This window comes from Condylura cristata, unplaced genomic scaffold (assembly GCF_000260355.1).
Source record: "Condylura cristata isolate star-nosed mole 26May11 unplaced genomic scaffold, ConCri1.0 scaffold00011, whole genome shotgun sequence".
Classification (NCBI taxonomy): domain Eukaryota; kingdom Metazoa; phylum Chordata; class Mammalia; order Eulipotyphla; family Talpidae; genus Condylura; species Condylura cristata.
Window position 1 is genome coordinate 46,042,160 of NW_004567112.1, and position 26,286 is coordinate 46,068,445.

The following is a 26,286-nucleotide window of genomic DNA, read 5'->3' on the forward strand; positions in this document are numbered from 1 at the left end:
TTCCCTTTATTTGGTCTCACTATTTAGTATTTTTGGATTTGATCTCTGAAAGTATTCAGGATTTGTGTGTTTGAATGCTCATAAAGGATTTCAGGTGATTGAAATATAAATAGCAAGAAATGTTAGGATGAAACAGAAAAAGTAAATGTGACTATGGAGTTGGATGAACCAGTGACTACAGCTGGAAATGAGTGTAGACTTCATGGCCTTTCATATATGTGCTGGAGAGGTACGCCTGGGTCATTGGGTCATTATTTTCATTTTTGACAAATGGCATCTTTACATTCTAATAAGAACAACAAATTGTATAACTGACAATATATTTAATTACTACTTTTCAAAAAGTTCAGTTCCTACTCCCCCACTCCACCAATTGGAGCTAACTTGCTATCGGTGAAGGCACTTGCTCGAGGAGACCCGAAGGCTGCAACCCAGCTAGGTGGCATTCTTGTGACCAGCTTGTGTTTGATAAAACTTGGCAGGTGTGTTACATATCAGTACTAGTTACCATGTCCCCTTGACTGCCTTTTCATATGTCAGATGTTTTAAACAAGGACTTGGTGAATGGTACACATTTGGAATACAAGTCCTATGAACGGTTACTTCAGATATTTTAATTTTTGGTTAAAATGAAAAAAATAATTTTTGGAAGTTGATTTATCAAGCCTATTGGTGAAAAATGAAGTGTCAGACATACATTCTGCCCAAACATGGTTCAACACATACATGAGGAAAATAATGTCCATGGATAAGCATTATCTGAAGATAATCAAACTCAGCAAAATTAAACTCAGTAAATATGAAAGCACTTCTGCTCTAGGGTAGACCTGAAGCCTTAGACTTCAGAATCTCTCCTTACTTTACTAATTATTGGAGACCCCAAAATGTTGGCCACAAAATACTTGCTCAATCTCAGTTCCCCTGTGCATAACTCAGTCAAAGCTACAATGCCAAGGAGTACTTTCCCAAAAACTAAAGTGAAGGGGGCTCAAAACAGAAAGACCAAACTATAAGATATATTCTACCAACACTGTCCTCCAAATCTGGAGACTATGGCCTCCAGAACCCCAAATATTTCTTGCTCTGCTCCAACAGAAGTCTTTTTCTCTCTGTCTCTCATAGCAGAGTCCAGGTCTTCTCGCCTGGTCTTTAGGCCCAGTAAGAAGAACCTCCATTTCCTCTAGAGCAAGAATTGCTAATGACCAGTGGGTATTAGCTTTTAATTAAATAATTTAAACTTTAAATTTTGCTCCTTGTTCTCAAGAACCACCTGCAAGTGCTCACTAGCCACATAGAGCTGTACTACAATATTGTACTACACAGACGTAATATTTCCATTTCCACAGAAATTTCCCTTGAATAAAGCTGAAACACACCATCTGGCTCAGACCTGCCATCTCTACTTGTCTATAAATCTCCCCAAAGAAGAATGACCCTTTAAATAGGCACAACACAGTTTTACTCTAAATAGACTTGGCCCTTCAGGTCCCAAAAGAGTTGCTTATCCTTACGTAACCAACAATCACAACCACCATTAAGACTAAAATCTTCAATACAAGAATTAAAAAAAAAAAAACTAGAAACTTTAAAAATGATGATTTCTTCCCAATTCATTCTATGGAGAACTCAGAACTATGGAAGACTCATGAAAGGCCCATAGTTATCAAAGATTATTCCACATGGTTATTTAATTTTTGTGAACCTGTTTTGCAATCTGAATAAAGGGTGCTTATATACTATACCTCAAAAAAACAAACAAACAAACCTTCCTAACCCCATAAATATTGGTTGGCCCCTCTTTATACCCTCAACTTCCTCTTTTTGCATAAAGCTTTGAATATTTCTATGTTTATATAATGTCATTTATCTTACACACCATTTATTATCTGAAGGCTGAGATACTTTATTCAAACATTATCTCCAGCTTTTCACCTCTGTTACGGTGATGAGCCTCTTCCTAAGTACTCACCTTGTGTGTGAGTCTGTAGTAATGATGTTCCTATGAGCTTAATGTTCTCAGTCTCTCAGTCTCCCAATGAGAGCGGAGCCATTTAGATTTTTAGAGGTAGGTATTTTTTTTAAAGATTTATTTATTTATGCATACAGAACTGGGGTACAGGCCAGAGGTGCAGGGGTGGTAAGAGGCTTCACCAGAGAGTGGGGAGCAGATCAGGCAGATTGACGAAATACACTGCTGAGGGGAACAGCAGGTGGGTCAGGAGAGGTCTGTCCGCCATGTGGTCTCCTCTGGGGCAGGCGGGGATCGAATTCATGCAGAAGTGGCTTAAGCTTCTTAGTGCTGTGCTTTAACCGCTGTGCCACCAGGGAGGGCCCTAGAGGTAGGTATTTTAATGCAAAGACCCATTCCTTATTGTGCAATAAAAGACAGGGTCTTGGTGTCACTACTTGGCAGCTCTTTCTCTGCCTTGCATGAAAATGAACCTTTGTATATTCATAGCATCACTGGAATGTCCAGCTGCTTTTCTTTCAGAGGTTACTAATGTGAAAACCTCAAGGACCCTGTCTGTTAAGAATAAGTGCTCAGTAGATGTTCATTTTCTTCCTTTGGGAGATGAAAGTTACAGAAGTAATGATTTTTAGGTAGTTATAATTGATTGGTTATTTACTAAGTTCCACCTGCTTTGTATGAGTAACCAACTTTTGTATAAATTTTAGAAGGCTATAGCATTTCTGGATATGTTAGTAGTATTGCAGATATACTTTTGATTTCCCTTCATATCTATTCATTTTTAAAATAAAAGAAAGAAAAGTAAATATCATTCCTAACATTCCCATTAGATGATTTACTTATGTTTAGGTATCTATCTGTACAAAGACCAAGCACACACACATAATACATTCACTTTTATAATAATGTATTTTCAAAAATAGTTTTTTCCCTCTAACTATGGACTTAACAGCATTAAAAATAAAGGCATTTCTTTTTAATGAGTTAAGCCTTCTGAATGAAAATGAGGATCTGAGCCTTCATAAAGGAGTGTGAGCTATGGAAAAGCAGCTATATGGCCCCTGCATTAATCATACTCTTGTTCCCATGGTGATATTAACATCTTCAGGGGAAAAACTAGTAGGTAGAGGCCAGAATGGAAGGGAATATGTCTTTTATTAAAAAAAAAAAAATTGGTTAAGTGTATCATGCAGTCTTCCTTATTTTTCCATTTAATTCCCTGACTGCACATTAAAGAAAAAATCCCCATATGATTTTTTTTTAAGATTTATTTATTTATATAGAACTGGGGTACAGGCCAGAGATGCGGAGGGTGAAAGGATTCACCAAGGACAGAGCAAGGAACAGAACAGGCAGATCGACGAAGTACACTGCTGAGGGGAGCAGCGGGTGAGTCAGGAGAGGTCTGCCGCGCCATGTGGACTCCTCCGGGCAGGCGGGAATTGAACTCATGCGGAAGTGGCTTAAGCTTCTCAGTGCAGTGCTTAAACCCGCTGTGCCACCAGGGAGGGCCGCCCCATATGATTTTTTAAAATATTTTATATACATCCTTTAGTACATTTGTACTTACTAATATAATGCTGTATGACAGGAAATCTGTGTTTCCTTGTCTGAAGAAGGATGTTTCTAAGTTGAACAGCATGGAGTAAGAAGAGTCCCATTTGTGTGCTGTACCCCAATACTTGTCTTGGCTATATAACTCATCCCTGACATGTTTTGGGACAAGCCCCTTAATCCGATGACCTGAAGTTTTCCTACTATCTAGAAGAGAATCCTTTCAGCTTTCTTAAGCCCTAGCCCTCTTCCCAGCAACCTTGTCTGAGAAGGATAGAGGCAACTGTTGATTTGCTTGTCCCTTTCACAGTAGACAGTAAAGTTAGTACAGGGTCAAAGCAAACAGCTTTGAAATCTCACACTAGCCCCATAACCTAGTTCGTGTGCTCATGAGCAAGTGATAATATGCTGCAGTTTTATCCATAAATATAATCCCACCTAATGCACAATGTGGATGTGCTGATGGAGTGAAACCATCTATAAATGGCTTAGCCCTGTGCTACTCCCCCCACCCATAGGCAGCACCCTAGCCTCACCTGTGCTGGTGGTTAGTCTAATTGCTTTAATTCGTGAAAGGGCACCCATCACAGTAAAACAGTCACCTGCAGAGCATGACTCGTCACACAGGGAGCATGATGATAGCTCTCCAGAAGACTTCTGGAGGCAGTCAGATGTGTTGCTTCTCAAAATATTGAGTTACATTGTTGGCAGTGGTACGCCTCAGCCTGAGAAGATCAGCTTTAAGAAGGAATCAGTATGTCCAAGATCTTAAGAACCCAACTGTAAAAAAGCTCAGAAATTGGAAGGCACAATTTCCCTGTATTGCACTTTGCTTTGAATATGTGTCCTGCTTCCTGCAGTGCTGTTTGAGAAATGATGCTCTGAGAACATTTTTAAATGACCTGAATAAATCCTATTTTGAAATTCTGTGAAATTAAGTTCTATTAAGGTAGGAGTTGGCAGAGCTCACTTTATTCATTTGCACTTTTAAGAGATAATTATTCATTAACTGTAGAATTGTCCTTTCCTCTTGAGGGTTCAAACAGCAACAAAAGGTCTACTCTGCCCCTCTGTGGAATGTTCCAGGACATTGTCTGTTTTCACTGTCATGAGACATGCATTTGGATTAGCTCAGATGCACCTGAATCCTCTCCCAACTTCATCAAGTTTTTTGTGAGAAACTCTTGCTCCTCTTCCGTTGGTGGTTTAAAAATGCAGGTGTGGGCCATGTGCAGGGAAGAGTGTAGGACTTGACAGAACCCAGTGGCTGCACAAGAGTTAACTTGGTACATGTGTGATCATTTACTGACTCTCCCTGTCAAAATAAGTTTCCAAAAAGACAAATTCTGGTAGATCAGCTTCAGCCAGCATAGTTGGGGAAAAAAAAAATTGAAATGTTAAGCTGTGATGGAAATAATTTAGTATCAACTCCAAGAATTATAGGCTGACGTTTGCTTGCACATGTGAAATGAGAATTGTTATAAAATGTCAGGCCAATGTGGGGAGCAGTAGTTCCCTGAATGCCAGGCTGGGTGAAGACACTGGCCTTGATTTGATTGCAGATCTTTTTTGCCATGTAATTGACAGATAAAATCGTGTGATTTTGAGGTATACACTATGGTGTTCACTTTTATTTGCTACATATTGCAGTGCAGCCACCTGAATGGTGCTAGTTAACACTTTTGTCATGCATATGATTATCATCTCTTGTTTGTGTTGAAAACAAGGAAGTTCTACTTTGAAGTTTATTTTAACACAGTATGCTTGAATACAATCACTATGTGGTATGTTAGATCTCCAGAACTAATGTATCTACTATTTGCAAGTTAGTACCCTCTAAACAATTGTCTAACTCTAACTGTCCATCTGCTCAGCCCCTGGCTACTACCAGTGTGCACTCTGTTTTCACAAGTCATTGCAACTCTTTATATGGAGAATTGGAATAATGGCAGTAGTTTAAGCGGTGTTATGGTAAGTTTGTGAAGAGGAGTAAGGACACTTGACTGGTAGCTATAGCTAACTCCACCATAGAGGGAAAAGAATTATGGACAGAGGAGCATTTGCAACATCTGATGTGACACTGTCTTCAGAGATGGATTCCCTAAAATCCTGCTATACCCACCAGTTCTCATGGGGCGGAGGTAACACTGCTGTCCTTAGAAGATCTGGAAATGTACAGAAGCATTTTTGGTTGGAACAGTGATTAGAATGGAATGAGGAAAGGGTCAGGCTAGCAAACCCTCTTTGGGTGTGTGGGTCAGTCCAGTGCAAAAAAAAAGTGCCCCAACCAAAAATGACTCTAACGTCCCCATTGAGACATGCTGGATCAAATATCTCTATAGCCAAGAGATAGAGACATGAGATATCCCAGGATTAGAAAGGACCAAGAATTCATGTCCCATCAGAGATTGCTCTGGAGAGGGCATTAAGCTTTCCTCAAGGGTATAACTCAGGACTGTTCGTTCTTGAAGCCCCTGAGGTTGTTTTCTGCTGTTATTACTGAGACTTTGAAATATGAATCAGAAGAAGCTTACACAAAATTCAAAGTAATTGAGTTGAAAGTGTTTACCACTAGGTTCTCTAGGAAGTACTTTCTAGCTATTCTTCCATTTATTCCTCATAGTAATCTTGTGAGTCGTGTACATAATTTCCATTTTGTACACGAGGAGTCAAGCAGTTACATGTTTTGTGCACAGCCACATAGTTAAGGTGGTAGAGCTTGAGCTAAGAAAGTTTTTATTTTCTTTTTAAAATTTTATTGTTACACTCCCATTAATCTTTAGTAGTATTGATTTCTCCCCTCTGGCACCGTTCCTGCAGTTCTACCACTATAGTCCCTGTGATAAGTCTTCCCTCCCTTGTTTCGACTCCTTTCTCCCCCCCTACCCTCCTCCCCCACCATGCCTCAGATCTGTACTCAGCTTGCCAGTTCTTTTTTTTTTTTTTTAAAGATTTATTTATTTGTGCATACAGAACTGGGGTATAGGCCAGAGGTGCAGGGGCGGCGAGAGGCTTCACCAGAGACAGAGTGGGGAGCGGAACAAGCAGATCGACGAAGTACACTGCTTGCCAGTTTTTTTTTCCTGACATTTTATTTGGTTTCTACACATAAGTGAAACCATCCAATATTTCTTTTTTTTTTTTTCCCTTCTGACTTATTTCACTTTGCAATATCCCTTCCTGCTCCATCTATATTCCATAAGTGGCATGGGCTTATCTTTTTTTTGATCACTGAGTAATATTCCATTGTGTGTATCTATGTGTGTGTGTGTACACCATATAATCTTCATCCATTCTTCTGTTTGGGTGGCATTTAAGTTGTCTCTACATCTTAGCTATTATCAATAGTGGTGCCATAAATATAGGAGTGCAGGTTTCCTTTCAAATTGTGTTTTGTGTTACTTGGATAGATTTCTAGGAGTAGAATTTGTAGGTCATATGGTAGGTCCATGTTTAGTGTTTTAAGAAACCTCCACATAGCTCCCATAGTGGGTGGATTAGTCTATATTCCTACCAGCAGCGTAGGAGAGTTCCTTTTCCATCACATCCTTGCCAATACTTGTTTCTGTTTTTGTTTGTTTGTTTTTGATATGAGCCATCCTCACAGATACAATGTGGTACCTCATTATGGTCTTGATTTCCATATCCCTGATAAGTGATCCAGAACATTTTTCCATATGTCTGTTAATGATTTGCATTTCTTCATGGGAGAAGTATCTTTTTTGAGCTAAGAAAGGGTAAAGTAAAATTAGATGCGTGTAGCTCATAACACTTGACATGGAGGTAGTGACCTTGGACTTGAGATCCAGTCATCACAGGAAAACTAGAATTGGCAGCAGTCTCTCTGGAACAGCTGACATTTTCTTCTCTGCCTGCTTAAAGATGATTTTAAGAAAGATTTTAAGGTTTTTTTTTTCTTTTTTTGAAATTTACTAAGACATCCCTTTCACATTTAAGAACATTTTTAAGTTTAGCAGACCTAAAAACTAACAGATCTCAAAACTCATTCCAATGTATTTATTCACTTTTCCAGTCCATTTTACTTATTACCACTTTCAATTTTGTACTTTTAAAATGTATTTATTTATGCATACAAAACTAGGGTACAGGCCAGAGGTGCAGGGTCGGTGAGAGGATTCAGTAGAGAGAGTGGGGAGCAGAACAGGCAGATGGACAAAGCACACTGCTGAGGGGAGCAATGGGCCAGACAGGAGAGGATTGTTGAGCCATGTGGGTCACCTCCCTGGCCATGGATTCAATTAGTGCTGAAGCAGCTGCAGCTAGGTTCGTAGTGCTGAGCTTTAACTCGTTGCGCCACCAGGGAGGACCCAGTTCTGTATTTTTAAGTCCCTAATAGTCATGCATTAAAATAGACACTTTTGATATTATAAATATAATGGCTTTATGAACAAAAGGTAAAAGTATACCTTCTGATAAGAAGTACAAACAGGCCTGTCTCTATAAGGAGTATATCCCTTTATGGAAATTAAATTCACTTTTTTCCATAACCTCTAAGTGCATGCCTCATAGCCAATTTTCTCTACCTAATCAGCGATCTCCCTCTCAGCCCCCTAGATTTTGATTGAGTACATCATAAGTGGAACCATGCAATTTGTATTTTTTAACAAGGTCTTTGGGAGATTATGGATACTGGATACTGGATACTGGAAATAAATATTATCATAAATAAATATATAATGTTGAGTCATAGAGATTTCAATAATTCATTTGCTTGTAACAACTATCTGTGTCTTTATAATCCTTAAACAATGTAACTTTGAATGTATACCTTATTAATTCTTACCAAAAAAAAACCATTCTGTATAGTGTGCATCATATGAAACCCCTAAGAATAGACATTTTTACAAATGACCAAACTGAGATCCCAAAAAGTTATTTGCCCCAGATTCTACTGAGAGTACAAGGAAGGATGGGCATGTGAATCCAGACCTTCTAACTCATTTTATTCTGCTTCAGCGCACCAGCAGACAGCAGAATGGAAACTAGGAGTCGGGGGTTGGCCCCTGGGGAGCTGGGACCTTTTACTCTCTGGAAGAGCAGCTCCAGCTCCTTGGGAGAAATGCACTGCACACAGCTCAGAAAATGTCTACCAAATGACTTTTTTTTTTTTTTAAATCAAACCACCTATCTACGGAAATTTCAAGGATGTTCTTTTCATTTCTTGACATGTTTGAAGTTTTCGCAAGAATCTAATTTATTTGAAGACCAAATAAAGGCAGAATGCCTAGAAAACAAACAGTTTCAAGTTAACTGACATCTCAAAAGCTTAAAAGAGCAATTTACATTTTCAGGGAAGAAACATTATCAACTCAGAAATTTAATTCCAGAATTTTTAGAAATGGCTGTAGGAAATCTCATTCTAAAGCCCTTTAACGTGTTTTAAAGAATTTTTGATAATACTGAGTTTAACTTTTTCTTAAAGTTTAGAGCCTTCACTAGAAATATTATAAGAAAACTACTAATAGGTTTTTAGTTGAAATTTTAAATAATTTACAATTTCTTTTTCATTTTCTCAGCACAGTAATTGCATTATGGTATGAGTTTCAGTTGTGCATCATTAAAAACCAGTATGTGTATATATAACATTAAATTCACTAGAAGTCCAGTTATATCCTCCATTATCAAATTGATCCCTTTTACATGATATACCCACCTCTCTTTCCCCTTCCTATTGATTTTACAATCTAAAACTTTATTTTTGCTTTAATTCATTCATGTATTTACTTTTCTACGTACCACGTGTTATGAAATCATACCATGTTTTTCTTTCTCCATCTGACAGTTCACTAAGATTAATACCCTCTAGGTCCATTCATATTGCAAATGTCAAATTATAGCTGTAGTATTCTTGTGTTTTAAGATACTGTATCTTCTTTATCCTATCATCTGTCAGTGACAACTTACATTGTTTCCTGCTCCTAATTATTGTAAACAATGCTGCAATGAACATGAGGGGGCGTGTTTCTCTTTGAATTAGATGGATTTTCCAAATATCTTAATACTGAAAAGAATAACAAATTGAATCATATGGAATAAATAATTCAAAACTTTTAAGCAACTTGTTAGCCAAAAGCAATTGAACTTCTAATTGAACAGTTAGTTCTTTGTTTCAATTACTGTATGTCTCTCTACTTACAGAGCACTAGTGAGAGATGTTCATATTGTAACACAGATAGCAGGCTTCCTTTGAGTGAACATTAATAGGGACACCTTACAAGAAATGTGAAAGCCTTGGATAGTTCTTATGTAAAATGACAACTTTGAACTTGTCACTCTTTGGGGCATAGAATATTTTTACTTAGTACCTTTGAGATACATTTCTTCCCTTTGGTTGGAATTTAATGTCAGCAGCATTTTCAGGATTGAGACTGTTGTGTTCAGAGCAAGAACTGACATTTACCTAGAGCTAATGTTTGCCCAAGTTAAGAAAAAATTCCCTAACTGGATATATTTGTTCCTGCATGACACACTGGAAAGAGCCAGCACAACTTTTGAAGTCAGGCAAGTAAGGCTCAATCAGACATCTTCTTGAAACCCTAATTTCAACTCTTACGTATATGTAAATCCAGAAATGAAGTTGCTGGGTCATATAATAAGCTTATATTTAACTTTGTGAGGAATCTCCATACTCGTTTTCCACAGTGGCTGCACTATTGTACATTCCCACCAAGTGAGTGTAAGGCTTCCAATTGTTTTACATCTTTTCAACACTTCTTAATTTCTTTCTTGATTGTAGCTTACTTAATGGTATTCAACATAGACTTTTAAAATATGCATTTTTTTAAAGATTTGTTTATTCATACAGAACTGGGGTATAGGCCAGAGATGTGGAGGGTGATGGGATTCACCAGAGACAGAGCAGGGACCAGAACAGGCCGACTAAGAAGTACACTGCTGAGGGGAGCAGCGGGCGGGTCAGGAGAGGTCTGCCATGCCATGTGGTCACCTCTGGGGCAGGTGGGGATGGAACTCTTGCGGAAGTGGCTTAAACTTCTTAGTGCTGTGCTTTAACCTGCTGTGCCACCAGGGTGGGCCTAAAATACATATTTTTAATGGAGCTATATGGCCCAGCAATTTCACTCTACCCAAAAGACACAAAAAAGTTACCTTAAAAGGAAACCTACACTCCTATTTATTGCAGTACTAGTTACAGTAGTTTAAGTATGGAAACAACCTAAGTGCCTCCAAAAAACTTGACTGTGGTATTATGATGAGGCATATATATTCGATGGAATACTACTCAGCAATAAAAATGATAGACTCATGACATTTACAGCAGTGTGGAAGGAGTTGGAAGGGATTATGTTCATTGAAATAATCAGAAGGCTAAAAAAATCCATTGTTTCACTTGTGAGAGGAATATAGGGAAACCAAAATGGAGTCAAGGAAATAAATACACCTGAGGGGAGAAATCAAACATTATACAAAAATGAACAATGGTATAAATAAATAAATATTAACAAAGTAAATATATGTTTTAGTATAAATTTAAGGATTCCTTAATTCCATATATAATGAGAAATTCCATATACAATGCCACTGAAGATTGAAATAGTAAATACCTTTTCATCCTGTGAGAAAAATAATTCCTTAAAAAAAAAAACACACAAAAGCCTTGATACCTGCTGGCTTAGATTAGCAACTTAATGTGAGAACATAACTTAAAAAATTTAAAAGCCCGAAACTATCAATTGAGGCTTACTCTTTATATAGCCCTCTGCAAAGTAATCTCCATCATCTCTACCATATCTCATGAAATAAATGTTAATTCAAACTCACAGGTGAGCAAAGAGAAGCTAGAAAAGCTACATGCTATGCAGCTAGAAAGTCCAGAGCTGGGATATCTACAAAGACCTAGTGAACTGTAATAAGCAGTGTTACAGGGCAGAAAATCAATTTTTAATCAAGGGGAGCAGTCTACACCAGCTTGAGTCTCAGTTGTTCTGCTCCTCTGGTGACAGCAAGACTTATGAGTATGGCCAAGGTGGGGAGTGGAGATGAATCCTATTAGTTCTAAATGTTCTGTCTTTTCTAGCTACTAAGTCACTTATGGAAAGTAGGGAGAGGATCAACAGTGGCTTACTACATTGTTGATGAAGCATCTTTTATGAATCCAAGTGAAAGCCTCTGATAGTATTAGTGGTAAACAGTCTCATATAATTCCTTAAAGAAAAAAAATCTCTGGAAGATTTTAGGCATTTGAGATGCAGATAACCAGAGCTGATTTTACAACAAACACTAAATATTCAGTTACTGCAGCTTTGAGGGGAGCCCAGTACTCTCATGTGTCAAACCAGATGGGATATGTCTAGTGTATTTGGTAAAGGGGTGAAGTAGAGGAAATGTCAGTATGTCAGTGATATCAACATCTTTATTGTTAATCTCAACAAGACCTTTGTGGACTTAATTTACTGTCTAAAGGCACACAAAGAAAAGTTGGTGTAGAATAAGTGAACCATTAGTGAAACTGGAGAAGAGTAAAAGACTATCTAAAATGACCTGTTGAATTTAACTAAAGCCTCATGAGGAAAAAGAAGTGTAAGAATAGTTTTGATTTTTTTTTTTTTTTTTTAGAAATTAACTTAACAGGCTATGAGGGAGTCCTTTGAGATTCTCCTGGCTGTGTACTTGAAATCTCATATTCTGTCATTGAAAGTGACGTTTGTATATATTTGATAACTGTCTTAAAGTGTTTTTGAAAAATTAGGCATTCTCATAAAAAGGAATTGTGTATTGATTCATACTACAACCTAATAAAACGTGAAAGCATGTAGTCACAAAAAGAAGCCTGGCACAAAAGAACACAAATTATGAGTCCATTGATAAGAAATTTCCAGAACAGGAAAATCCAAAGGGATAGGAAGGAGATTTGTGGTCTCTGGAGCTGGTGATTGCTATAATAGCAACTGACTGCTTAATGAATGGTATTAAATTTCTATTGAAGATGATGAAAACATTCTAAAATTAGATACTGATGATGATTGCATAACTTCATGAAGATACTACGAGTCACTGAATTATACACTTTAAAATGGTATACCTTATGATTTGTACATGGAGCTTATCTCAGTAAGTATAGAAATAAACCATCAAAAAGACTTTCAGTGAGGGGGGCAGATCACTCAAAAAATGTTTTTCAGAGAAATTGAAGGGAACAATTGTGTCTGTAGTTTTCTGTAACTTATCAAGCTCTTTATGACTGGTAAATGTTACTTCCTTTTATTGTTTTCCAGGTCAATTTACATGTTTTAATTTATTTTTTTTTTGCATCATTCTTCACTTTGTGCAGATTTTTTGTTTACTCTGTGCCTGATGATTAACAAATGTAACCACCCTCTTAGATTCAGTAGTTGGGATGGTGCAAATTAAAGAGACCGATGAATGGGAGAAAGGGCTGACTATGTATGCATGTGCAATTCTTTACAGAAAACCGAACACTTAAGGATGGTTAGAAGCAGGTGCTTATACAACATTTGGGTAATAAATTTGGAAAGCAAAAGTAAGGAGTTTGGTCTTCTAATGATGGTCAGTTTTGGGACAGGATGGTCATGGGAAGATATTGGAAGGAAAGAGTGATTTAGTAATGTTTGTTATCCAGATGCAGGTATCCTACACTGATGAATAGTTAAGAGTCCTACTGTTTCTGTGGTATACAATTCTACACAATTGGAGAAGTGGACATGTATGCCTTGTTTTTAGGCAGGGATTTGAAGGGACAGAGAGCTAATTGCTCTCAACTCTGGGCTCTTCTTACTTCAAAACAGCATGATTAGTGTCCTTACTCTCATCCTCAGTCAGCCACTCCTCTCAGAGGCTAGAAGACTGTTCAAAAGTAGCAAATAAGGAAGCTAGTAAACATAACTTAATTATCTTTCTTGTGCTTTCTCTCTGACCTAATTATTAGTTTTACTTCTATTTGCCATAAGAAATTGCTAAAGTACAAGAAAATAGAGTGAAAAAATATACAAATATTAAAATGTGTATTCTGAGTGCAACCTATTAACATGTTGAAGCCTTCCCCTTAAATATCTTGTTTTATCACTTTGAGTAACTCTTTTAAAACCATAATAGCTACATTACTACAACTAACAAAAAATCAGAACTTACCAGATTTTTGCTCAACTTTGATTTAGAATTTATATTCAATTTGAGATAGCAGGAAACTAAAATAGGCATAGTTCCTCATTATCAAAAGATTTTGAATGCCATCCACTCATTCTTTCACTTAGTGATAACTGACCCAGGAAATTTTAAAGAAAAAGAGATGAGATATAAAAGACATGAGAAATCAACAACTCTCTATATATTTAAATGGCATGAAAAGTCTGCCATTTTTCACAAATAAGGTGGGAAAAGACCTTGATTTCACTTTTAAGGAGTTGTGGAAAGCATCTTAAAGGAACTTGGATATTGCTTTAGTAGCTAGGTTTTCAGAAACATGAGAAAGGGAGGAAATCAATGAGGAATTCCACCATTTCTCAGCAGAGGTAGTTGTCTTTCCAAGTGCCTGGAAGTTCTATGAAATGTGACGCTCACATGTTTCCATCATGTTCTATCACATTTATCATGTTACATAGCATAGGTACCATCTTAAATTAGCCATCACCACAGCCCTTATTCCCCTTCCTCTCTGTTGTTACTTATCCCAGCCCCAGGCCGTTTGAAGTTTTCCCAGATTCAACACTGGACACATCTGATTCCTTTTGCATCCAGCCATTCTAAATTTTGTCCATTTAAACATCTTTGAGGTACCTAGTTGCTCCAGATCTACCTATCTTTTCTGCCCAAATTTTTCATAGTATCGTTGTCAATTGTCATTTCAGACATTTTTTAATGTCCCTATGATAAATAACAAAACAAATAGTAGGTAACACTCTTACAGTTTTTTTTTCCCCTCAATATCCCCATTCTTAAGAGTATGCTTGTTAATTCATTTATTCCTTGTGACATATCTATAGTATTGATATTATTATATTGGCCTAATTTTACAGATAGGAAATCTGTAAACTTGCTTAAGGTTTTATGGCTAGAATGGTGCAGGCTGGGGATTTGAATCTCAGCAGCCTGACTCCAGAGTCTTAGCTCTTAATTATTACACTACCTAAGCACAATACTTCATCTCTTAACACACTGAGTTCCAAAACTTCTCTTAACAGTTGGGATGGGTTGTATGTTTATATTGCTTAGGAGTGTGGGAACAGCATATTTGAGTGAACGAAACATGTACTATGGAGTCTGAAAAATATGGTTGTGTTGTCACATTTATCAAGTTATTTTTTTTATTTTTATGTACCTATGTACATTATTGTTCATTTTATAACAGTGTTGACTTCCTCTTTCCCCCTCCCATCATCACCATTGTCCCCCACATTCCTCACTCCTTTTGATCCCTCTCTGTCCTCTTCCCCTGTAGGATCTCTCTAGTTTATGACTGTTACTGTATTGTTTTTAATTGATTTTTGAGTTTTCATTTCCTCTTCTGTAAAGTACAGGAAAATATGCTAGATAACCCCTTGTCCTAAAATTACTGTGTGGATTCAGTGACATAAGATATGAATAACTAAGTTTTCTTTCTCTTTTGGCATGAATTATCTCCTCTCTCCTCTTGGAAGTCCTGTGATAGAGGGACTGGGGGCTCTCATTCGTTATACAAAGGAAAATATAAGCTCATAATATGATCTGTCAGGAAATTGGGAATTAAAGAGTAAGAATTTGAATGTGGTTTTCTCATTTCCAACAAAATGTACTTTTTATTAGGCCTATGTTAAGATAATGTTAACATATCACCAAAGAACATCCAGAGATCCCAAACTGTTAAGGGGTACATGCTGTAAGAGAGATTTTGCCATCTGTGTACACAAAGTGAAAGGAAGCATACTCTGATTGTGATAGAATTTTAATAGATTTAGTAGAGAGAAGAAAAGAAAGTGATATACCTAATAAAACTGAAAATGACATATTCCCTCGTGGGCAAATACCTAACCAAACAGTGTTGGCTCAAAATGGAGATATGGGGACCAAAATCTTGCCACATGTTTCAGGCATCTCCTGGCATGAAAGGATAAGAAATGGGTCAGAGAGGTGAGATGGAAGGAGAGACTCAAAATCCAGATTATACATAATCTAACATGAAGTCAAGACAAGGGCTACCATCACCTCTGCCAAGAACCAGGCACAGCCTCCCCCCATGTCCCGCAACCATGTGTCCCTTCCAAATGTCTATTTCAAGTGTCTCTTCATGTTTTTCTTTTACTTTCCTTTGTCTCCTTCCAGCAGTAACAGGGTATAAGTCCAAAACAGAGTCCAAGTCAAAACAGAGAGACCAAGCATGAATGTGTTTAATTGAAAGTCAAATATGGCAACTGAACTCTGCCCCTAGTTTCCAGCAGCCCTCTATTCAGAAATTATGTTCATGGCATGCTGGGAGTTGTAGTTCTCAAGGCCTAAGATCTTTTCAGTGTGGAGATAAGAGTCTGTAAAAATATCAGGCTAGACTGCTCCTATACCAATAGGAGTTAAAATGAAATTAGAACTCAGATAGAATTGCCCACTCCTTAAATTTATTATTAAAAGTTCCTTCTTTGATTAGCTAATCTTATAGTTTAAGATCCAGGAAAAAAATACTAGTTTTTATTGTTAGAGTGATAGGAATTTAAACAGTCATACTGATGAAGGTATAGTGAAATTAAAGTAGAATATACTGAATTTGAAGTCTGAGCGATCTTAATTTCTTCTGGGTGATTTCTTTTTCCTAAAAGTTCATAGCAAAACCTGTTGTAAGTTGAAGTCTTTATTCCCTCACACTAGTGGTTGGTACCTTCAGAGTATGAATTATACAGCTGAAAGGAGAAAGTGTACAAGCATACATTCTACAAAAATGAACAATGCTATAAAAATATATGAGTTAAAAGAAGGGTTTTATTTGTTTTTGTTACTGAAAATCATAATAGACAGCAAAGGAAAAGGACTGGAAGGCAGACTAAAGTGAGTACACAAACCACTCATTAGAAAGTACAACAATGACCTGTGTTGTTACTTTAGAGACTTGGCCCAAGCATTTAAGAAATTGTGACTATCCATATCTTGTTACTATTTCCTATAAATATTGCCAATGTCCTTCATTATTACTTGTAAATGTATTTGTGTCTGTAAGTGATTGCTTTTTGACTTTCCCACCACCTTCCAAAAAAGATTTGAAGAGAAATAATTACTAGAGAAAGGAAAGCATTGGTTTATCATTCATACTCTAAGATGTTAGAGGGTAATAATTTATTTTGATAAATTTATTTGGGGTGAATAATTTTTACATTATAGATAGATAAAAGCATTATAAAGTTCTGTTGTGGTGAGGATGAAAATAGTGGCTTTTCAATAAGACCTAAGAGTTTAGTATAACAAAAAGGACTATACCTGGAAGTTGGGAAATTCCCAAACTTTGTAACTCCAGGCAACTCACTTAGCCTCCCTCCTTAACCTAGTCTCCTGCATATCTATAAAACCTGTGATTCCACTGAATTAACTCAGTTAAGAACTCCAGTTAACAAAAGTTCTAAATGCTCATGTATTACTTTGTGTTGTTTGTATTAAATGCCAGTCAACTTCAAAACTCTAGACTGAAGTCTAGTCACCGTTTTTAGTTTTCTGCTTATACAAAGTGTATAGCCACATCTCTTATTAATCCTAACCACATCTCTGCATTAATAGGGTAAAATAAATAGCATAATTTACCTATCGGATACTCCCAGGCATAATAGATTGCTTCAAAGTTCAAATCTTAGGAAATTTAATAAGTAAAATCTGCTGATGACTATAAGAGTAAACTAATGCAAATCATGAGACCTGAGATAGAGATGGTGGTGAAGGGCACAAATTAGGCAGTGTTTAAAAAGAAAAGTCATTTTCTGAACATTGTACAAGTGTACACAGTAGAATTTTTTGTAGAAATGTGTGAAGAAGCAAAATGGAAATCTTCTATAATCTCACCATTGAGATAAATTGTGAACATTTGGGTCAAGATCTCCATGGCTTTCATAGAATGTGTAGAATGTATTCATGTATAAAAATAAGAGCATAATTTTCATGATTTTTGTTTAACTATATTTATTTCCTATATTATGCACTTATCACAATCTCCTTCAAATGTTTTAGCACTTTATATATAGTGTAAGACCAATTATAGTTTGATTACTCCCTCTTGCCTATACTGCTATATTCTATCCTAGAAAGTTTGTACAAATTCACATTTCAGCAGCAGCAAGCAAGGGGTCTCATAAACAGACTTTCTGTCTCTTAACATCTTAGGGCTCTTTTGATGTGTTGGGGTTGCATAATTTCATTGCTCACTTATACAATGGAAATACAACACTGGGCCTGTTCATAGTAGGGTGTCAAACATTTCTACTGGTTAGATAGGTAGGTAGATAGATAGATAGATAGATGGATGGATGGATAGATAGATGGATGGATGGATGAGTGGTTCAAAAGTACCACTTGTTATTTGATGTTTTCCTGATTTACAAAAGTAGTCACTACCTGATTCAGGAATGAGAAAGCATGTTACCCAGAAGCCCCATTTAGCAGAGATGAGAAGCAATTGTCTTTAAAAAGAGGCATTATGGGCCCTCCCTGGTGGCGCAACGGGTTAAAGCGCTGCATTAAGAAGCTTAAGCCACTTCCTCATGAGTTCAATTCCCGCCTACCCCATGGGAGATCCACATGGCGCAGCAGACCTTTCCTGACCCGCCCGCTGCTCCCCTCAGCAGTGTACTTCGTCGATCTGCCTGTTCTGCACCCCACTCTGTCCCTGATGAATCCTCTCACCCTCTGCATCTCTGGCCTGTACCCTAGTTCTGTATGAATATATAAATAAATCTTTAAAAAAAAAAAAAAAGAGGCATTATGATCCCGAGGAAAAGTATCACTGCCCAAAGATCTGGAAAATTCAATTTTAATCTTGATTCATTCCTTAATTAGTTGTCTGTTCATAAAATATTGACCAGTTGCTTTATTTGTTGAATAGAGCTAATTATCTTACTTTGGTAGATTGATGTAAAGATCAAATGAAATGATGTAAGTATAAGCCCTTTACAACACGTTTTAAGTGCAGTAGAAACACAAAACATTCCTCTAGGAAGGGTCGGAGAGGTGTAATAATGTGGGAGCTTTCAAGGCACCCATTTGACATCTACATATCACAGTATGAGAGCGAGTACATGAATATGTAAGAGAGCAAAATTAGAATTGAGCTCTTCCTCTCACTAAAATTAGCCTACTTGAGATAAAGGTTAATTAAGTCCCTCTAAACCTGGCAAGGGAACATTTTAAAGGGGAATAGCATGTAAGCCCTGAGTCACACTGGGAAGTGAGAAGGTTTTTGTGTCATACCCCACTGTGGGCTCAGTAAGCTCTTCTGTTAGACTGTTTCCTAGCCCTAACCTGACACTCTCCCTGCTGTCTCAGGGCGAGAAATCACCCATGGTTCTGCTTGGGTGCTCAGAGCGACACATAACTGCACTTGGACAACAGAGATAAGCCAGACAATTGAAAAGTCCTCAGGAAGTGTATTTTCTTCTGGAAGCCTTTATTTACACCTACCAAAGAGGACCAAAATACACACCATTTTATAATTTTTATATTTTCATATGTCATTTTAATTCCTCTTTTATAACCTGTTATGCACTGTTGAAACCCTCAGCCATACACTGGTAGGTCTGGGACAGTGAGGACCCCAGCCCATACATGGCCCACCAGCTGTTTTTGTAAATGAAGTTTTATTGAAATATAACCATTCTACTTCTTTCCAAATTGCTGACTGCTCTCAGCAATTTGATTAATATGAGACTGCTCTCATACAGCTATGGCACAGCGATTATGCAGTAGAGATTGTAAAACCAACAAAGTTACTTGTTAATGTGGTTTCTTGCAAAAAATGGTCACCTACCCCCAATCTGGAACAATGATGTGGTCCTATCCACACTTACCATAACTCAAAGTTGTCTCTTTTATTTAATGAATTCCTGAATCACTGATTTAAGCTTTGGGTCCAAGAATAAAGAGAGATAGCGTTCTTCAAATGAGAGGATTTAGAATGACTAAAGACATTTAACTAGAAAAAATTTATAGAAAGTAACAGGGGGAATGAACATGTTGGACTAACTTCAAATCCACAGTGTAGAAAATTCTCTACAATAAATGAGCCCATTTTCCTCAAGAAATATGTAGACATGGAAAGAAAGGTGAAGTTTGGCACCTGTGAAGATCAAAAGAGACTTATTAAAGGACAGTTCAAACTAATGCAAAATGGGGAGCTTCTAATTTGAACTCTCCAACTGAGATAATTACAGATGATGACAGAAATTGATTATTGACAGGGCCTTGGCGTTATGAAGGCATTAGTTTTCTCAGTTATGATAATGATACTCTGCTTATTTGTTTAAAAACATCCTTAATTGTCAGTGATCGTTAATTGCAGTATTTGTAGGCAAAATAATGTGATTCCTAGGATTTTCTCCCTCTTCTTAAACTTCCTTCTAAGAAAAAATAGTAGGAGGTATAGAAGAAATTATATTTGCAGAAGATTATAAATGTTAAACCAGGATAGTGAGAATTCATTATTTTCCCTACAGTTTTGTTTTTCAAAAAATTACAAAGTGTTTCTTTTACAAAGAATAAGTTTGGGTTAGATTTTAAATGAATCCTGGCTTTTCTAGTTGTGTTTACATTTGAAGAATGAACATTTTATTTCAGATTGTATATGCATTATGAGGATTATAAAAATTAAATAAGATAGGAAAGCATTTAATAGTGCCTAACACTAGCAATATACTAAAATTAGCCTAAAATTAGCAATATCTGGTAGCTATTCTATTGTCTCTGCTCTCAAATGACAAAACTATAACCCCTTATGATCCTAGCTCATCATTCATATAATTCACTTTTGTGAGAAGAAACCTTAATTCTGGATTGCTACTATTCCATAATAAAGAAAAAAATAAGAATGGTTTTCACTATATTACACACATTTCGTTGGCATTCTGGAAATAATCTGAATACCTATAAAATGCAGGGAGGAAAGAACTGTGGTATTAGATCATGATTGAAATTTCAGATTATCCTAAACAATATGGCATGTTGCTAACAGAAGTTTAAGAAAACTCCACAGTCAGATTTCTGTGACATTACTACCAAATGCATGTGAATGCATATTATCCCAACATCCACAGGAAATCTTCTGACTATGTACAATCCTGACAGATTTCTTATTTATGTTGGCATCACATGCTCAAATGAACCCAGGGAAGCTCTGAATAATAGGATATGGCTTTAACTCAGTCTGGGCTGACTTAATCAGCCACTTCTTAGAAAACCACTCATTAGTCAATATGCAGCACACAAATTTGTAGGGAGACACACGGAGTTGAAATACAGAATTTTAAAGGCAAAAAATAAGTAAATAAAAATCATGCTCTCTTTCGTCAGTCACCTCAAGCAAATGAAGTGAACCCTGCACTGCAGAATATAGCCTTGGAATTTCATCCCACTTCTGTGTTTTGCAATTATAGGCAGAGAGAAATATTGAGAAGCACTCTGATCACACTAGATGGTTTTTAGAAGCAGCAAGGAAAAGAATGAGGACATGTGGGGGAGGTATACGAAGCAATGTCTTGGTTAAACTGAGGACACCAACTGTATTTTTTTATCTGTTCTTCCACAGAATGACATCACCCCTTTACATGTTGCATCAAAAAGAGGAAATGCCAATATGGTTAAACTGTTGCTTGATCGAGGAGCTAAAATTGATGCCAAAACAAGGGTAAGAGAGACATTTTATGTACACATTTGTATTTATTTTCAGGACATGCAATATTTACGATGATAGCTTTGCACTGATTTGACACTGGCTTTATTATTTCATTCATTTTTGTCTCATGGGAAATAACTGCTAAATGTCTTCTGAAAATGGGGTGACAAATTTTTATCTGTAAATGTTGTTTATATATTTAAATAGTGTGTGGTATTCTAGAAACTAAGGTTGAAGGTCCAGAGTTCTATTGAGTTACATTTTCAAGAGTTTTTATCAATACTTGGTAAAGTTCTTTGGTCAGGTTGATAGTAAAAATGACAGGGTTTTTCAAAACAGATCTGGTAGTTTGGTAAGAAGGCGACAGATAGGACCACCCTAGTGGCACAGGGGTCAAGTCTCACTCTCGCCAGCCACGGCAACATCAGTCCAGTCCCTGGGCCGGGAGCTGACCAGCAGCTTCATGGCACAGTGTTCTCCTGTCTCATCTGCTGCTCGCCTTAATAGTATAATTTCAGTAGATCAGCCTGTTCTGCTCCCCACTCTGCCTCTGGTGAATCTTCTCACCCCCCTGGACCTCTGGCCTACACTCCAGGTCTTGTATGCACAAAAAAAATAAATCTAAAAAAATGGGAGGAGGTATATGAACATGGTAGGTTTGCTTCTTCTACATATTCACAATGTAATTACAATAAAACAAAATCAACAACCTATGCAAGATAAAGGATGACTATTTCATGCAATGTCTTACCATTAACCTCCACCTATCTAAGGATTTATTGTGATTTTCCCCATTTTGTAATTAGACCCACCATGGTTGTGTGCTTTTTCCTAAGGTGAGACAGAGCAAGAAAATAAGTTACTGTTCATGCCCTCCTGCAATTAATGGGTGGTTTGCCTCTATATCTGATCCTAAAGCAGTCCACTGCATGTAGACCAAGATTTCTTTTCCTGATTACTAATGAATGTGCAAACCATGTATGCACCTTTAAAAAAAAAAAAAAACTTTCTAGAGAAAAGGAATGGAGGGTGGTAAAGAATCTTAACCCTTTAAAGACTGACTGGTGGGAATAAATTGAATAGCAATCTTTTATTAGAGTTCTTCCTATTAAATAAGAAGCAATTGCTGGTATATGTAAAATGCTTGGACTATTGCTTTAAATGCCAAAGATCTTTGGCTATGTACAGGCTATTTAAAGAGACTATAAGGGGCAAAAGTTAGGGAAGTATTGATTCAGCCACTTGATCGCCATGTGGAGGGTAAGAGTCATTTGTGAATAGGGAGAATTTTATGAGGAGATGTGTGGACTACTTGGACTACTGCAGGCAAGCAGAAAAGAGTATCTTGATGAGGTTTACCTGGATAACCAACTGTGTTTAGTGGGTGTGTATATAAGAAATAACCTGCCTGTCTCTCCCTCTATCGATATTAATCACTAGTGACAGGAACAGTAAATTTACTTGCCAATCATTTTACACCATTTGTCAAACACTTACTACAGAAGGGAAAAGTACTACATAGGGACTCAGGCCCCATCTTTAGGGGTGTGTATATATCGCACCCCAGGGGACAGCCAGGATAAAAACCCCAAGCCCCTTCTGGTTACATAGGCAAATTCAGTATGCAATTGTTTCTTTGCCACTTTTGTCTCCCTGTTCTGAAAGGCTGCCTTATTTTAAACAAGATGTAGGATCCTTTTTGCCAACCATTCAGTATTAACTAGGATTGAGTGTTTTTCTTTGTGTGATGGCAATGACATTTGAGTGTGAGGAAGACATGGAGAAATGGAGAATAGAAAAAGCCCGTCATTCTTCTATTGTGCTACATGGAGGGGGACGGAGGGAGTGTGTGTGTTATTTGGGGTTTGGGGTCTGTCAAATGGGCACAGGCTGAATTCCTGGCAGACTAATTGCAAGAACGTGTAGTACATACTCAAAGTATGTAAACTATTTTGTATTTTTTTACTCATCAAAGATTCCCTTCTCTTTGGCCAAAATGACCTAGTAGTGATTGGGTATGAGGGTGAAAGGGAGGAAACCAACTCAAATGCCAGAAATCTCTGAAAGCTGCAAAACAGAATTTTTTCATGAACACAAGTTTTTTACTACCAAAGCAATAGCACTTAGAAAATTTTCTGTCTCCTACAGGGTAGCTGGTTGTTATGTTGACACTATGACTGCTTTAGGGAAGGTGCAGGGTGAGAGAGAATTCACCAGAGACAGAGTGGGGAGCAGAACAGGCAAACTGTCTGAAATACACTGTTGTAGGGAGCAGCGGCTGAGACAGGAGAGGTCTGTTATGCTATGTGGATCACCTTCCTGGCTGGGGATGATGGCATTAATAATGCAGTGACCAGTGATGGTTTGCTAGTGCTGTGTCTTAAACCCGTGTGGGAAGCACACAGGAGGCCTTTACTTGAAGAGAGTGAGTATACTTGACTTGTGGTAAGAAATTTAAGTTGAATCTGAACATGATCTTACCAGCTGGGCAAACAGGATGAGAGTGAATTTAATTTACCCTGCTGCTGCCATATTGTTCATCCTAAGTGTGGCCAGCAAATGATGAAACAAAGGCTTGGGAAAAATTCATCCTCCAGAGTCTTCATTTCCCTCCCAGGACTGATAGAGTTGTTTCTGATTGTTTCACAATCTCTCCCAGCCAGAAAGACGATGGATATTGTAGCTTTAAGTATAGTTACTATATGGTATGGTGCTTTTTTACCTGTTAGGACGATGTCACTAAAATGGTGAAGTCAAAGTCCTCAACTTCTGAGCCCCCAAAAATGCAAAATTAGCTGTTGATGAGCAAGGACAGTTCTGGGAGAGCTCAGAAGTCCACTTAAGAAACTTCAACAATTCAATGAAACAAATGTCCTAAGAATAACTGCACCAAAAGGGCAGGAAAATGGCATTATTTTACCTGCAGCATCTCATTCCCCAGACCTGCACAGTTCAGCACTAGAGGGAACTTCCCATAGAAAGAGTTCCCCTCGTCAGTAAAGGGACAAGAGGAGAGCAACCAGATTCCCCATACTTTCAGGATATTGCACAATATCCCACTTCAGTTTCCCCCAATCCAGAGACTGGCAGAGCTGAGATAAGTGGAGATTGGAAAGAAGAAGGAAGAACAGGGACTAGACATACAGCAAAACAGCAGAAGGGACCATGTCTCCAATGAGTGACTCTGCAGAAGACTCTAGCTTTTACCACTAGGGTAACTGTTAGCTACCATAGCTGCCACAGACCCCTGTGGATTTCACTGGGTTTGCTTTTGTTCCTCCATAGATATTCATATTTGAGGTACCAGCCACTCAATTCTGTCCCTGTTTCCTGCCCACTCAAGCCACCCTTTTCCCAGCTGGGACCCAGAATTTGCAAAGCAGTTTGCTTAGGCCTCTGTGGCTGCTTAAGTGAAGGACCCCAGTCCAGATCCTCGTGGCAGACCCTCTTGCTGTGCATGCATATGAGGCTAACACTCCCAGACTCAGCCTCAGCACCAGGCTCTGTCATTCAAGCAGCTGTGGAAAGACCCTCAACCACAGAAATACACACTAAGAGCCCAGGCCCACATAGCTGCTTATTGGTCTAAACTTGGCTATTTCATCACTTGCTCACACTACCTAGCACACAGCCATTAATATCTCCATCTGTGGCCCTGCACATCCCTGACCTCATGACTGGTATCCACTGCCACGTGCACAGTGTGAAGACACTGCAATCACAGGAACACAACTGGCCTTCTCTTGTCATTGGCCTGCCTCTCTGGGCCTACCTGCAGCTAGCGACTAGTTGTATACCTGCTTGCCCCCAACCTGGCTCCCACTAAAGTATCGTCAAGCCCCTCTCGCCATAGTAATACATGCAGACAGGCAGGGTCCTTCCCCGGGCTGCTGTTATCCCAGCCCCTTCCTGTCGGGCCTGGCCCCCACCACTGTATCTATGTGTGCCACTGGCCCCTGCTACTACACAGACACCTGCAGCTGCCTTCTCTTCTCTGCTGAGGACTTGCATGATACCATCTTTAGCCACCACCACTACCTGCCCAAGTCCATTGTCACTGGGCCTGAGGTGCCACTGAGAACTTCAACTTCCATCACAGTCACTGAAGACACCCTGCAGTGTTCTCCAAGGACCAGGTAGTTGTTAATGGTGTGAACACTGAAAGCCTCAGCAGATGAGACATCACATACCCCTGCATTTCACGCCCTATACCTCTAGGTCTATGGTCACAGCATGCTCCAGCCTGGTCCTACCAGAGGGTGGAGGTAGATGGAAGAGGACTCTTTTAAATGCATAGACATATGCACATGGCTGTGGGGATCACAAAGAGTCAGAGAAATATGACAACACCAAAGGAACACAACAGACCTCTGGCAACTTCAGGTAACTGATGCCAGAAAAATGGCAAGATAGTCATCACCTAATCGTTCAAAATAATTATGCTTAGTGAACAACAAGGATACATGGGTAAACAATTTAACAAAATTGGGAAAATACATAACAAATATGTGAGAGACAAAACTAAACAGAAGTCTGGTGGGTTAAAGAACATAAAGACCGAACTAAAGAACTCAATGGAAAACTTCTATACTAAGTTAATGAAGCAGAAGAAAGAATCTGTGAGCCGAAAGACAAAGTGGTTCAATTATCCAGTTAGAGGAACAAAAGAAAAAAAATAAAGAATGAAAAGGAATGAACAAGACTGGTGGGGCTTATGGAACACCATAAAGAAAGAACAGTTAGTCTACCACTTTTGTAGTCCTATCAGGAGAAGGGAGAGATTCACTGAAGTGTTAGTAAATTAAGACACCATCCTCAAATTTGGAGAGTTGTGGAAGTTGCAGGGGAGAGAAGGTAGGACAAAGAATCAGATGCCCCTGGAGACCCAGAATTGGAATTTTAAAGAAAGTTTACTAGAGAAATACAGCTGCAGGTTTTATGG

General features: G+C 38.0%; 1 protein-coding gene across 12 annotated transcripts in view; it reads left to right on the forward strand.

The window, feature by feature from the left end:
* ANK3 (ankyrin 3, node of Ranvier (ankyrin G)) overlaps positions 1-26,286 on the forward strand; it is a 307,389-nt gene that overhangs the window by 113,652 nt on the left and 167,451 nt on the right. For all 12 annotated transcript variants that reach the window (XM_012723584.1, XM_012723582.1, XM_012723586.1 and 9 more), the window contains one exon: positions 21,258-21,356. In XM_012723584.1, coding sequence (XP_012579038.1) covers positions 21,258-21,356 — 99 coding nt within the window. The remainder of the gene's footprint in view (positions 1-21,257; positions 21,357-26,286) is intronic.